At 42.1% G+C, this 15,308-nt stretch overlaps 1 protein-coding gene across 3 annotated transcripts in view; it reads right to left on the minus strand.

Annotated features, from left to right (window-relative positions):
- Positions 1–9,785: 9,785 nt before the first annotated feature.
- TBCE (tubulin folding cofactor E) overlaps positions 9,786–15,308 on the minus strand; it is a 1,152,174-nt gene continuing 1,146,651 nt past the window's right edge. For 2 of the 3 annotated variants that reach the window (XM_044075896.1, XM_044075906.1), the window contains exon 17: positions 9,788–10,547. In XM_044075896.1, coding sequence (XP_043931831.1) covers positions 10,455–10,547 — 93 coding nt within the window. In that variant the 3' untranslated portion in view covers positions 9,788–10,454. Of the gene's footprint in view, positions 10,548–15,308 lie in introns of all 3 variants that reach the window. The other variant, XM_044075916.1, reaches the window with a different exon arrangement.

Below are 15,308 nucleotides of genomic sequence, written 5' to 3' on the forward strand. Positions count from 1 at the left end.
ACTTCCAAATGGTGATTCCATACTGAATTCAAATAATTGAGAGATTATGGAGAAGACTAGAAGGCATACAGAAGCTGCTGCAGTAAATCTTTATGAATCCTGTTGATCTCATGTTTAAATATTTAAGCACCGAGAAGCACCAATAATCACCTGCAGTCTTCTTCAGTTATATACAGGAATTCCTATTTTTGAAGAGTATACATGTACTTTTGTCTCTGTCTTGGTCTTGAAGGGAAGACAAGGAGTGGCTGTCTGTACATAAGGGTCTACAATTCAGTAATCCTTCCAGCAAAAGCTATGGTCACTACAAATACAGTTTTCTATGTCAAATATTTGACAGACACTTTGCCTGTTGGCTCAGATAATGGCAATTCAGGTCCCATGGAGGGGGAAGAGTCGTTTCATGGGTGGTCTGAAATGTATAACCACTTTAGAGAGTAGCAAGGCGTAAAAAAGTAGATCCCAGGGCAGGCAGAAACAACAGATGCATGTACGGCCAATGCAGCATAAGGTTAAGCTAGACTTGTTAAGGACTGACAGGTATCTGAGGACCATGGATACTGTTGTCTGGTTTGGTTTAGGGTTCCTTTCTGGCACCAGATGGTGAATTATTTCCACTTTGCTAGACAAGCTAAATGCCAAAAAGTGTATAGTTATCCCCTTTGGCAAAAACAAAGTGCCCACAAATTACCACATAGGTGGTAATCCATTAAGTACAGAAGAAGTAATTAGGGACCTGGGGACCCAAGTTGATAGCAATCTCTCATTTGACAACCACGTGGCCAAAGTGGTTAGAAAAACATTTTATATAGCCCAGCTAATCATGAAGGGATTCATATCTAGATCAGGGGAGGTCATCGTGCCTCTTTACTCATCCCTCATCAGGCCCATAATTGAGTACAATGCCCCTTTTGGGATGTACCTTACCAGACACCTGCAGCAACTGGAAAGACCCCAAAAGTACCTCACCAAGAGGATCAAAGGGCTCAAACAGATGCCATATGCTGCCCGGTTAAAGAAACTCCAGCTCTACTCAGTACTCAGTACTCAGTAGCATACCGCCTGTTCAGAGGCGATCTGTGCCTGACGTATAAAGCCATGTCCAACCCGGAATTAATGGACATGCTGCACCTCAGAAAATCCAAATCCCATCGAGCTACGCGCTCAAGAGACTTGAACTTCAGCACTGAAATAAATAGGACATGCTGGAGGGACAGATTCATAACCCAGAGGCTCCCCTCACTCTGGAATAAAATCCCAGTCCAGGTTAGGCAGAGTCCCTCATTGACTCTCTTCAAGAGGAATCTTGATGAGTGGATGGAAGATCATAGGTTTACCCCGGGTATCACTTCTGTGTCACTGTTAGACAGAGGCACAGTATACTAACCTCGAAAAAGGCCATAGCAAAATAAATTTAAAATGGGTGGCGAAAGCCAAACATATTCTGGCTAGGCTTATAAATGTCCTAGGGAAGATAGCCTAGTATGAACCTATGAACCTATAACTTCCTTGCAACTAGTTTTGTGGCCTACCTCAAGATTATAAGCATGTCCTCAGTAAACAAAGTGGATGAGTGTTAAATCATCCCTGCTGTCAGCCTTAAGGTTTTCATAGTGGGGGTGTATGAACATCCCTTCATTTGAGATAAGAGGTTAACACACTGAGGCAGTGGTACCAACACCATCTTTTTTTTATTCTTAGCAGCAGTAATATTGCTTTGGCCAAAATAAAATATGTTATGAGCACCATTTTAGGTCTGTCTTCCTGTACCTTTTAAATTACCTTGAGGGAAAGAGGGATAGAAGGTGAGGCAAAAAGGAACAGACCCACTCTACTGATTGAGAACATGGCTGTTGCCCAGTCGTGATGTCCTGGTGCAATATATTCTTAACTACTTTTTTTTTGGAAGTAACTGTGGACTAAGTCCAGAAACATTCAGCATCCATTTGCGAAAGTCTGCCTCTATTCTGCCAGTTCATTCTACTGTGAATGGAATTAAGATGCCCTGAGGGTCATAACTGACTCCTGGGACAGAAATCAAACTTCCATGGCCAACAGGCACAAAAGGTGACTGTTGAGTTGTCTATGAGGATGTGCAGGGTTCCTGGCTGCCATAGCTGTTTGGATGCTTTTATGGTTAAAAGTACAACTCTCATCTTTTCAACATTCATGTTCTTTTGTACATGAATGTCAAAAATGAGCACTGAATAAGCACCCTATGCTGTGTTTGCAGAATGTGCACCCAGTGTTTGGGTGTCTGGGCCTGTTTGAAAGGGAACCTCTAACTGAGATTCATCTGCTGAATACTTCATAAGAGATAGTTCTTGCTACAACACAGTACAGGGATGGGAGACAGCAGGAATGGGTGTAATTGTACTAGCTGTTCCTTAGCCACCACTGCAGTTTTCTTGTGTGAAGTTCAATGAATGGGGCCATCAGGACTGCTGTTGTATGGAATTAAAAATGTGGTCATAAACAACACCTTTTCTCTGGGGAGGAATGTCTTTGACTGTCAATGTTCAACAGATTTCTAAGAAACTATCCCTGTTGGAATTGTTAGCTGTGATTTGGGCAGATTGTGTCCCAGACACTGGAAGCAGGCCAGAGTAAACTTTGGGCAAGGGCCTGAATGAGGAAATCATCCATGTGAGGGCAGATGGTCCTGCAAAAAAAAAAAAAAAAAAAAAAAAAAAACAATTATTGGTGCCAGGCATTTTGTAAACAGCTTGGGTGCAATATGCAAACCAAACAGCAACTTCTGCTTTGAATCTCTAGAACTTCCAGTATGTTCTAGCTAGAGGTATGTGAACACAGGCAACTTTGAGATTCCAGGAAACCACAAAAGCCTGTAGAAACAGGAGATATAGTAAAGCCTGTAAGGTTAGCATTCTGAACTTTGGTACCCACAGAAATTTGCTTAGCACTGACTGGTCTAAAATGCATCTCCAACGGCCTTCTTTTATTGGGATTCAGAATAACCTTAAATAAACATGTATGCCTTCCTCCATAGCTTAATGTTTAAGCCAGTGGCATCCATAACACTTTCTCCATCAACACTGTACCAACCCGGGTCATTAAAAACACCTCCAAAAATTCTAATGTACCACCCAAGCTGCAAATAACACTTTTATATTACCCTATCGTACGATTTAAATAGTGAACACTATTTCATTGTACCTAAAATATTTAAACCACAAAATATCGAACATTCAGAACAGCAAATTTTTTCCCAGGGAAAAAATTCACTGTTCCGAAACAAAAACACACACCACAAGCACACCAAAATAAATAAACCGCACACATACACTTAACAAAACCATAATTCTAACCCTACACTACCTATCCACTCACCTTAACCCAACCCTAAAGTCCCTAACTACCACACAATCGCCTTACTCGCTCCCTAACCCTAAAGTCCCTAACTGCCGCACATTCACCTTACCCGCTCCCTAACCCTAAAGTCCCTAAATACCGCACACTCATCTTACCCGCTCCCTAACCCTAAAGCCCATAACTTTTAGTTATGTACTTACCATAACTTTAGATGTTTGGGATCCATCTCGCCTACATTCTGTACTGATGGGTTCGGAGCCAATCCTCGGCTCCGACTCGGCACGCTATGCAATAGAGCGAAGTCTCTAATTGGCTGAGCTATTCTATATCCCAGGATGCACCACCACCAATTCCCCAGATCTTGTTTGTCCGCACACATGCACCCACACATGCACTGCTGATATAACATTGCCAGATGTTTCAAGATGAAACGGTCGAACTCGAACCGTCCGGTCTCTTCTGATCTCCAAGGCAGGGGGAAGGAGGGTGGGTATTAAGAATGTAGGCGAGATGGATCCCAAACATCTAAAGTTATGGTAAGTACATAACTAAAAGATGTTATGTGATCCTATCTCGCCTACATTCTGTACTGATGGGACAGCGTCCCTAGCACCTGATTCCTGGATGGCTCACTGGAAAACACTCCTGAGAACTGTGGAACCGAAGGAAGCTCGCCCCCGAGATGCCACATCCAATTTGTAATGAGAAATAAAGGTGTGAGGAGAAGACCAGGTAGCCACAGCACAAATGTCACTAATGGCAAGCTTGGAATGAAAGGCTGTTGAAGTAGCCATAGCCCTTGTAGAATGAGCTTTCACAGTGGTTGTAAGCTCTCTATTAGAAAGAAAATAAATATGACTGATACAGTCTCTGATCCACTTGGCAATAGTGACATTCATGATGGCTTTGCCCAATTTATTGTCTGAAAAAGACACAAACAACTGATCTGTTTTTCGTGTTTGGTGCGTCCTATCTAAGTAGAAACGCAATTGTCTGTGAACATCCAATGAATGGAAGATATATTCTGCTCTGTCTGAGTAATTGGGGAAGAAAACTGGAAGTTCCAAAGACTGTTGAAGACAGAAACTCGAACAAACTTTGGGAACAAAAGATGGATTAGGCCTAAGGGATACTCTATCCTTGTGAAAAACCAGGTACGGCGGGTTGACACATAGGGCTTGGAGTTCCGAAACTCTTCTGGCTGATGTAATTGCCACCAAAAAAGCGGTCTTCCAGGAAAGAAATTTCAAGTCAGAAGTTGCTGCCGGTTCGAAGGGGGAAGAGGTCAAGGCACCTAATACGAAATTGAGATCCCATGGTGGAGCAGGATGAGAAACTGGAGGACGTAGCAGCCCAGCACCTTTCATGAAGGCTTTACACAACTTATTGCTCATCAAAGGTGGGTCTATACTTGCAGGAAAATTAGAAATAGCTGCTAATTGAACTTTAATGGTAGAGACTGAAGAACCTTGATTGAATAGGGAAGCTAAGAATTTCAAAACGTCCGCCACCGGAGCAGTAATGGGATCTAAACCTCGGAGTTGGGCCCAAATGGCGAATCTCTTCCATTTACTATTATACATTTTCTTAGTCGAATTCTTGTGGGCTGAGGACAAGATATGTATAACTTCTGAGTCTAAAACCTGGTTCCTGACTATAGTCGGAAGTGGAGGAGCCAAGCTGTTAACTTTAGTGAGTGAAGGGACTGGTGAAGCTGTCCCGACTGGTGGATCAAGAGATCTGGAACCTGGTCCAGGAACCATGGACCGTCCAGTGCGTATTTCCGAAGAAATGGCAGCCAGACTTGACGAGGCCAGTATGGGGCAACTAAAATCATCTTGCACTGCAAGTGAATCGCCTTCTGGATCACCCTGGGGAGAAGGGGAACCGGAGGAAAGGCGTACAGTAAGCCGGTGGGCCAAGCTTGGACTAGGGCGTCCTTGGGAAACCTCCCCAGACTCGGGGTAAGAGAAAAGAACCGTAGACATTTCGTGTTGAGGGGAGTTGCAAAGAGGTCGCAACAAGGAGTTCCCCATCTTCTGAAGATCTGAGAAGCTACTCTGTCGTTCAGAGACCACCAGAGAGAATGGTTCTGCTCAGTCTGTCGGCTATCACATTGGATCTCCCCGGAATATGTGTTGCTACCAAGAAACGGTTGGTTGCAACAGCCCAATTCCATACTCTCATGGCCTCTCTGCAAAGAGGGTAGGACCTGGTCCCTCCCTGCTTGTTCAGGTACCAGACTACTGACATGTTGTCGGACTGAACGGCAATCATACCTTGGGGGAGGTAGCAGTGTAGTGCTTGAAGCGACAGAAGCACTGCCCTCATTTCCAGTATGTTGATGTGTAGGGAAGTCTCGCCGGGGTGCCACTTGCCTTGAACTGACCTGCCCAGGTAATGTCCCCCCCACCCCGTCTGGGAGGCGTCTGTAGTCAAAGTGGTCACTGGAGGAGGAGGAACGAAAGTTCGCCCCTGATCCAGGTTGGACGAGGTAAGCCACCAACGGAGGTCCTGTTTGCACGTCTCCGTAATTATAATTTGGTGGCTGAGAGGAAGTTCCTGATACGACCACTGGACCGACAGGAGCCACTGGAGATTCCTCATGTGTAATCTTGTTAAGGGGACCAGGAGAACGGTAGCCGACATGGAACCCAACAGTTGTAGGACCATCCTTGCTGGGGCTCGGCGTTTGAGGAGCAATGCTCGGACTTGAGATTGTAACATTTCTATTCTCTCTGTAAGAAGATAGACCCGCATTTGCCTTGAGTCTATGTCTACCCCGATAAACCGTATAAGCTAAGATGGCAGCAACACAGACTTTGCCCAATTGAAGGTGATTCCTAGGGTGGTTCCTAGAGATATAGTGGCTGCTAGGTTCTGTAATAGTAGATGCCTGGAGGTGGCAGTTAGGAGCCAGTCGTCTAGATACGGAAACACCTGGAATCCTAGACTCCTCAGGTGAGCAGTCACCACCGCCAAACACTTGGTGAACACCCTGGGGGCTGTGGTGAGACCAAAGGGCAGTGCGCAGAACTGGAAATGACTGTCTCCCAGGCTGAAGCGCAGATGTCTCCTGGGAAACCTGATCTACCAGAATGTGATAATAGGCGTCCTTGAGATCTATGGAGCACATCCAAACACCTTTCTCCAGTAGCGGGAGAATGGATTGTAAGGTGACCATCCGGAACTTGGACTTCTTGATTGATCGATTCAGGTTGCTGAGATCCAAAATGGGCCTCAAGTCCCCGGTCTTTTTTGGCACTAAAAAGAATTTTGAGTAAGTCCCTAATCCGGTCTGGTCTACGGGGACCGGTTGGATGACTCCTTTTTGAAGCAGCTTTGAAATTTCAATGGCTGCAATATCCCGTTGACTGAGTGGGGGGTCCGGGATTTTCCTGGATGGAGGGGGGGGGTGTGTGAAAAGGGGATGACGTTACCTCCGGCGATGATTCGGAGCACCCATTGGTCCTGAGTGATACTCTCCCTGGCCTTTAGGTGCCTCGAAAAACGACCCCCGACTAGCTCCGGAGCTGCACAGTCAGGCAATCCTTCAGGGACGCTGAGAGGTTGAAGAGCCACGAAAGGACTCGCGGTCTCCAGTGTTGCGGGGGCCTCTGCCGCCTCTGGGATGGCGTCTTCCGGAAAAATTTCCCCCTCCTCTGCCTCTAGAGGGGGGATCGTCCTGCTGTGAGGGGTAATTCTTCTGAGATTTACGGAACCACATTTTCCCTCCTCTTTTAGCCTTGGGATAAGGCCGAAAGGGAGAGGAAAACCATGCTCCTACGGCAGTCAAAGTTTTCCCCTCTTGCTCACAGCGGGTCAAGGTGTCCTTTACCTTGGGTCCGAACAAAGAGGACCCATCAAATGGAGCGTCGGCAAAGGAAGACTTGAAGGCCTCCGCAAAATGACACAGGCAGCCAGGCTTGTCTCCGTAGAGCAACACCCGTACCCGCCGCTCTACTTGCCCCCTCGGCTGCATACGAAATGAGCCTCATGGACGAGTTCGATATCGACGACAGGGTAGCCAACTGAGAGCTAACCGTCTGGGCTAACTGCTCAGGCAGGTTACCAGAGAGGGTATCTGAGAGTTCCTTGATCAGGTCCCTCTGAAGTCTAGTGAAGTGCGTGAGGTAATTCAGAGACCTTAATGTAAAGGCCGCTGAAGAAAGGGTGCGCTTCCCGTACCGGTCCATGCTCCTAGACTCCTTATTAGGGGAATGGACGGACGTCGAAGCCTCTGCCACATCCTGCTGGGTAGCAGATGCCACCACCATAGCATCTACAGCCACACCCTTGGTGAGAAATTCCTTTTCCGGGGGCGCTGACAAAAATTTGTTAGGGCGAGCAGGCACCGGTTCCACAGAATCTGGATGTTCCCACACCCTTCGAGAGATCAAATCCAGGAGCTCATCGAAGGGCGGAGACACCCAGGAGGCGGAGGGCTGAGCCCCGAAGGCCTCGAGGAGCTTTTTGGTCAAGTTTAAGAAAATTCCTGACAGAAAATTCTAATAAAGAAAGCACTTAGCTCAGCCAAGCTCGAGACCACGTCCTTGCTTAGTAAGCGGCAAATGAGATCTGGGGAATTGATGGTGGTGCATCCTGGGATATAGAATAGCTCAGCCAATTAGAGACTTCGCTCTATTGCATAGCGTGCCGAGTCGGAGCCGAGGATCGGCTCCGAACCCATCAGTACAGAATGTAGGCGAGATAGGATCACATAACATCTACCGCACACTCATCTTACCTGCTCCTTAACCCTAAAGTCCCTAACTATTGCACATTCACCTTATCCACTCCCTAACCCTAATGTCCCTAACTATCAGACACTCACCTTACCCCAGTCCGTTCCCACACTTACCTTAACCCAGTCTGTAACCTCCGTTCGCATACTTACCTTACCGGTCCATAACCTTCCCACCACAGTAGAGTAAATAGCGAAGCCATGGAAAGGACAATGAAATCTTACCCTAGGTAAGATTTTGAAGTTCTGTGGCTTCGCTATTTTCAGTTTTCGACAAAAACGGGTCGATATTATAGCATTTGAAGTTTAAAAACTTTGATACTATAATATAGACCCACAAATAACATACCTGTTGAATACCTAAAAATCACAGCAGATGGCATTGTCTAGCCTGTCTCAATACTGATTAACAAATCTATTAAACAGTTTTATGTACCTGCCATTTGGAAGAAATCATTCATCTTTCTATTGCACAAAAAGAGGAAACATAACTGATCTTTCCACCTTTAGACCTATACCATACTTTCCCCTCTCAAAAATGCATACATTCTCAACTCCTCAAACACATTTTTAAGCAATAATCCATGACTGTGCCTATGTATGTCAGGGTTTACCCACATTTGGTGTGGATTAATAATGTTGATGATACCAAAGTGATTAAACAAAGCCAACCGTGGGTAAATCCTTACATACTGACATTCAGTTACTGATTATTGCTATTACACAATGGCATTATTTAAAAAAGAAATCACTAACCGACATCTGCAGGGCTACATCTTGGAAGGACATGCTTTCTTCTGAAAGACCTGTGACCTCCAAAAGGGTATCACCATAGAATTAAGTCCAAGCAGCATCAAGGATAGGGGTCTGCAAAAGTACCTCAAAGGACTCAATGCCCTCAAGTCTAAGAGGGCTTTGGGACGCTATCTGAATGTCATCAGCTCTCACCCATGTCCCTTCTCACATGGGAGCTTCTCTTTGCAGTTTATCAGTGAACATTTGCCGATGATCTGGCAGATGTGATAGGGGGCCTAGACAAGGCATGCTGCCTTTTCTGGTTAAATTAGTTCTGGAGAACTTTTTCATTCTCCATTTGATGGTCTTCTAATTAAATCTCACACAACAGGTACAAGAGGTGGCATTAAGTTCCGTGTCAAAACAAAATGAATGTCTTGATATAGAATCTGTTACAATAAATATACCTGGTCATTTTAGATACTGATATCTGACATGATGCCCACCAACAAGTAACCTACAACAAACTGGCAATAACTGGCATCCCAAAGCCACCAGACAGTGCATATGCAAGCAAGAACAACAACGGGCAGTTCTCCAACAAGCTAATTATCTGTACTTTGAAATCCTGGCTGAACTAATGGACTGATGACATTTACTATTTGTATCTACTATGGAGCTTCCTTCTTTAAAACGTGGCAAGAAAGAACTAAAAGTGGTGAAGACATACATCCTGCTTACAGTACAGATGTCCTGAAATCTATGGGGGGTGTCCACCCAGTCAAATAGGGGAAAGGTAAAAAGCTCTGGAGGTTGGGCCTTCTGCATCATAATCCCCAGGAGATAGCACTGAAACAGTGAATGGTACATACAACATCACATTTCTGCAATAAATATGCAAGAGGTAATAAACGATAGCATTTTTGTAAACTCATATTCAAACTCTGATTCTAAATTGATTATGTAATTTTATTTTCAGTTCTATCACACACAAAAAATAAATGTATTCATCTATAAATATTTCATTATTACATACAACCAGTTCTATGAGAAAATGTTTTATCACAATGATACATTGCTATCAAGAAGCTGACACAATCTTGTTTAGGGAATAAAATACTTTTTTAATACAAGATAGTACATTCATGATGCTGTAAATTACTATAAACAACAAATATGGAGGAGTGGCAATAAAACAGATGACACTCTCTGGGGTTAAAAGTCCTTTTGGTATTTGATACAGATTTTCTAACAGAGGATGTCAGCCTTTATTGAAGGCCTGGCTACCAGAATGCTTGTTTTTTTGTTAGGAAGACAAACCAGTTAAGGCTAATGAATTATGTATACATGAACACTGCACCTCATACATCTGCATTAGGTTTGTGTTTCCCAGATTTCTATTAGCCCATCACTCTAACTAGTCAAACTGCATCAGGGACACTCATTTCTAAACATGCAGTCTCTTCCACTGGACAAACGTGGACAAAAAGTTCACAGCAAAAGTGACTTCAGGCTTCAGGTATTGTTATATGGTGGAGTGCACACCTGAAAATGTCCTGCAGTAGTACACAGCTGAGAAAAACTGTTCCCATTTTCGGAGTACACGTATTTGCTGATGTCAGTCCCCATAAATGACCAGATACTACCAGCGCACCAGTATGCAGTCTCCATTTTCTATTGAGTAGAAGTTTAAGGGCTTCAGGTCACAATCCATTTCAATTTCTTTACCTGACATCTGAAAGAAAAGATGGAAACTCTTTAAGAGAGACATAATAAGGTTCTGTGGCTACTGTTTGAGCATTTTTATTGTTTCACACATGCACTCAAACAAACCATATATTACACCAGAAGCATAACATTAAATGCATCATTGCCTGTTCAGAATATTGCTTTGTCCTCCTGTCAAGCACCCCACCCCTCCTTGGGATCTGACTATAATTCTTCAAGCACTACTCCATCCTCCTTTGGAACCTTCGGCCAAAGTATATTTGACATTCCTTTCATGGAAAACTGTTTTCTTGTTGGCCATCACTTCATCAAGAAGGATTTCTGAGTTACAAGTCCTTTCTTCCAAATTTCCTTATTTGATTTTCTATAAAGACTGAGTCACTTTACACACCAACCCTTCCTTTTTACCCAAAGTTGCTACAGTGAACAATATTAACTAGCCATCAACCTACCAGTTTTCTTTCCCAATTTTCAAAACAAGGGAGAGTATATCCTTCCTCTATTAGATGTTCATACACAACTGCATTTTTTTATCTGGACAGGACAAAATCATTCAGGAACTCTGATCAACTGTTCATATCCTTTACCAATATCAGAAAAGGAAAACCAGTTTCTAAGGCCATGTTAGCCAAATGGTTAAGATAGATTGCATTTCTTCTGTGTATGCATCTAAGGGTATTATCTTTGCCCACACAAGTCAAATCCTACTCTACCAGACCTGTCAACATCCCAAGCTTTTTGTGGTCAAGCTCTTATACCTTTATTTCACACTATAAGCTAGATATTACCTCCAGAAATAGAGCTGCCTTTGGTTCTGCAGTGCTCCGGAATATCCTTCCATGAGAGCCACCCAAGGTTACTGTAGCTGGGGAGTCTGTCCCACAGGTTGAGGAATGAATAAAGGTGACATCAGATAAAGAAGTTATGTACTCACCATAATGTTTCATCTGTGTTGTCCATTTTCATTCTTCCTCAACCTTCCCACCCACCATCCCTATGCCCATGACTGTGAAAGACCCGACAGATATGCTTATAGGAACCAAAGTTCCTATTTGAGCTCCTGAACCTTGTTCTGTCTCTTTCTAGTAGTTACCTAATTATATGTATACTTTTGTATATAGTCCACAATATGTTAGCAGCAAACTCGATCTGAGGTAATCTGGTGGAATGAGCCATTATGGGATATGGAGGAACTCAAGCTTCGGAAAGTGTCCGCGTCGGATCTGAAGGTCGGATGCTAGACCCACAGGTTCAAGAACAAATGAAAATGACAACATTGGTTAGCAGTCATTATTTCTTATTGTGAAGTTCTTAAAAATTAAGCCAATAACTTTTAATGCCTTAACTTTAAATTTGAAGGCATTAGTCCTATACTTAAAATTACTACATATACTAACACCTAAATCGTTATACTCTGTCAGCTTCTGTAAATTGTGGGGACCTAAGTTTATATGATATTCAACCTCTGGTTTCCCAAAATGCAAAGTAGCACATATAGCACATATTTATCCTTATTAACTTTTAGTCCAGCTAAGTCTAACCATTCAACCACCAAATACATGTCAGTGCTTACATGGTCAATATCCTGTCAATGTAATAACACAACCTAGTTTAATACTGCCCACATATTTGGTCATCCAAACATTAGATATCTTAGCAATAAATGAAGAAAACAATACTGGACCTAGAAATTAACCCTGGGGACCCCTTTGTTCACTTCAAGCCAGGTAGATGTGAACTTTCCTATCTTTACTGTCTGCAATCTACCACAAAGCCAGTTAACCACCCAGCAAACACTGTATGGATTAAATTTGTGTTTGAGCATTGCACCAATGGTAGCAGAATGAAGGACACTGTCAAAAGCCTTAGACAAATCCTAATAAGCCACCACTTCAGACACGCCCATATCTAAGGCAATTGTCACTGGATCATAAAATTCAATTAAATTAGTGAACATAGAATGTTTTTTGTGAAACCATGTTGAGTAAGGTCCTTTAAACATCCCCGAAAGTCTTGATTAATAAAGGAAAGTAGATACTTCTCAAAACTCTTCCAAAGCTATTATCGTTTTGAAACTTCCCTCCTTTGGGTCTGCACAACCACAGACTACACCTCAAAAACCTACTGTGGCATCGGAAGGGTCTGGTTGGGTGAGCATGACAAAAGAAAAATTAGTGTGCTTTTTCTCATGTTTGCAAAGGCAAATGATTGGGTTAACCCTGGGATTTATCCAGCAACAAGTATATTATAAAACATATAAATGGAAAAGAATGTTGAATATTATAAGGCTTTTATCTGGTAAACAAGGTATCCTTAGCAGTTTATGTCTGGTTTGTATGTCACCAGAAGACAATTTGATAAAGAGAAATGGCTTGGCGAAAATGTTTATTGAAAGCATTCAAGCGTTTTCTTAGCTGGGAGAGCTATAAAGATGAGACAGAAATCAGCTAGCATTTACTAGCATTAGCATTTTATCTATATCATGCGTCTTAGCATGAATGACCTTTCTTTTTGGGTATATCTAGCCTGTGGGCTTGGCTATCATTTTAGAACATTTCTTATTATGTCCATAGTTTTGTGTGTTATTATTAAGTTATTAGGTTTTAGGGAGGTATCAGGGATGTATCTTGGACATTTTTGTTTGAGGGTTTTCAATAAAACAAAAAATTCTTCAAGGTGTGACATAGGCTCAAATGGAGATGACAAGAAAGTTGTATAAAAGAATAACCTGCCAAGTGGTGCATGCATTGAATACAAAAGGTGGAACCATACATTTAACAAAAAAAGCTGTTATACATAAATGGTGGGAAGAATAATCCTTCAAGAACATGATTTTTTCGATAATGTGTTTAAACGTTAATGGTCTCACAGATAAATACAAAAAGGAAACAGCAGTGAACCATATTAAAAAATGTAGAGTGCAAGTAGCTATGCTCCAGGAGACAAACTTAGGATGGTTATTCAGCTATATATCTGGGGCAAAGGAAGAGAGGAGTACTTATATTAATTGTAAGAGGAGCTCTAATAGTATTAGAAGAAAACATAAGAGGCAATAACAGAAGATATACAGTATTAACGGGCTACTGACAAGGGAAAAGTGTTACACTGGCATGTATTTATATTCCACCTAAAACTGCTGTAATGGAGTTTAAGATATTTCTGGGAGAAATAATCAGCTTTCAGCAAGGAATATTACTTATAGGTGGGGGTTGGAATTAGATTTGCAACACTGAAGATGTGGCTCGGGGGGGGTGAGGAAGGGAAAATATAACAAAGGGGGGTCGATTTTTTAAAGAAATTTATGAAAACATTTGGCATGGAAGTTCAGAGTGAATTTACATATTATTCTCCAAGATACAAAAACAGGGCTAGGCTAGACAGAATTTATATCTCCCAGGAACATGTGCATTTAATTGAAAATCTTGAAATGCACCCAATAACTATTTCAGATCACATGGCAATAATAACTAAAATAAAAATGCAAGGTAATGAAATAAAAATGAGACACTGGCGCTTTCCCACCTATCTGCTTGAAAAGAGAGTAATTTAAGGAATGGGTAGTGGAAATTACTCCGGAGCTATTAGAAAAGATAGAAATTGCTTCTGAAAATATAGCTAGGGAGTGGGATAAAATTAAAGTAGAATTTAAAAATAGGGTGGAAATAAAAGAAAGGGAGATATGGTTAAGAAGTAACACAAATTAATTAGAAGGAATAGCAAGTGTTAAAGTATCACAAAATAGGGAGAATCTCACAGAACAAGAGGAGGAACAACTGCAGAATGCTAAACAGAAATTAAGGGATTACCTTGATAATATACATGAGTTTAAAAAGATTGCTGTTAAGCAACTATTTCTGATAATAACCCTAGAGCACAAAAACTTTTAGCACAATGACTCAGGCAACAGAAAAGAAATAGCTGTCACCAAGCTTAGAGAGCCTATAATAAAGAAGATAACAAGGGATCCTGTAGAAATATTGGAAATACTTTGAAAATTCCATGAAAGTCTGTATAAAGCAAAGAAATATGGAAATCAAGAAAAGGTACAAATGGAAATGTTTATGGAAGAATTAAATATGTCCAGGCTAGAGGCAGATGAGGCTAAATTATTAACAGGATAGTAGGAGATGAAATAAAAATGATGATGTATAACCAATCTACAGGAACATCCTCAGGAATAGAAGATACTCCTGTGGAGGTTTGGAAGCTACGAGGGAAACAAATGATCAAGATCTGGAAGGTTTTGTTTAACAGTATTTTAAGAGGAGAAGTAGCAACATCCTGGAAGAAAGTGGTACTAATGGTAATACCTAAAGAGGGTAAAGATCCATGAGATCCAGCTTCGCACAGGTTAATTTCAATACTAAATCATGATTATAAAGTGTTTATGTCTATAATGGCTAAAAAGATTGCAAAAGTGATGCCAACATTGACAGATATGGATCAACGTGGTTTTATGGAGGGGAGGTAAACATATGACAACATTAACAGAACAGTGATGATCCAGAGGGAAGCAGAATGTAAGAAAATACCTCTGTAATTGGGAGGCCTTCATTCAGAGAAAGCATTTGACAGAGTGAGCTGGGACTTTATGAGCAGAACAATGGAAGCATTTGCATTCCCTGAAAAATGATAAGGTTGATTAGGAAGATATATGAGGGATCAGAGGTGAAAATTGAAGTGGGTGGGGTCCTCTCTGATAGTCTCTGCTTGAGCACAGGAACTAGGCAGGGTTGTCCTCTCTCCCCTTTGCTGTTTGTATTATATT

The sequence above is a fragment of the Protopterus annectens genome, chromosome 1.part1 (genome assembly GCF_019279795.1).
Source record: "Protopterus annectens isolate FY-2018-M chromosome 1.part1, PAN1.0, whole genome shotgun sequence".
Taxonomy (NCBI): Eukaryota; Metazoa; Chordata; order Ceratodontiformes; family Protopteridae; genus Protopterus; species Protopterus annectens.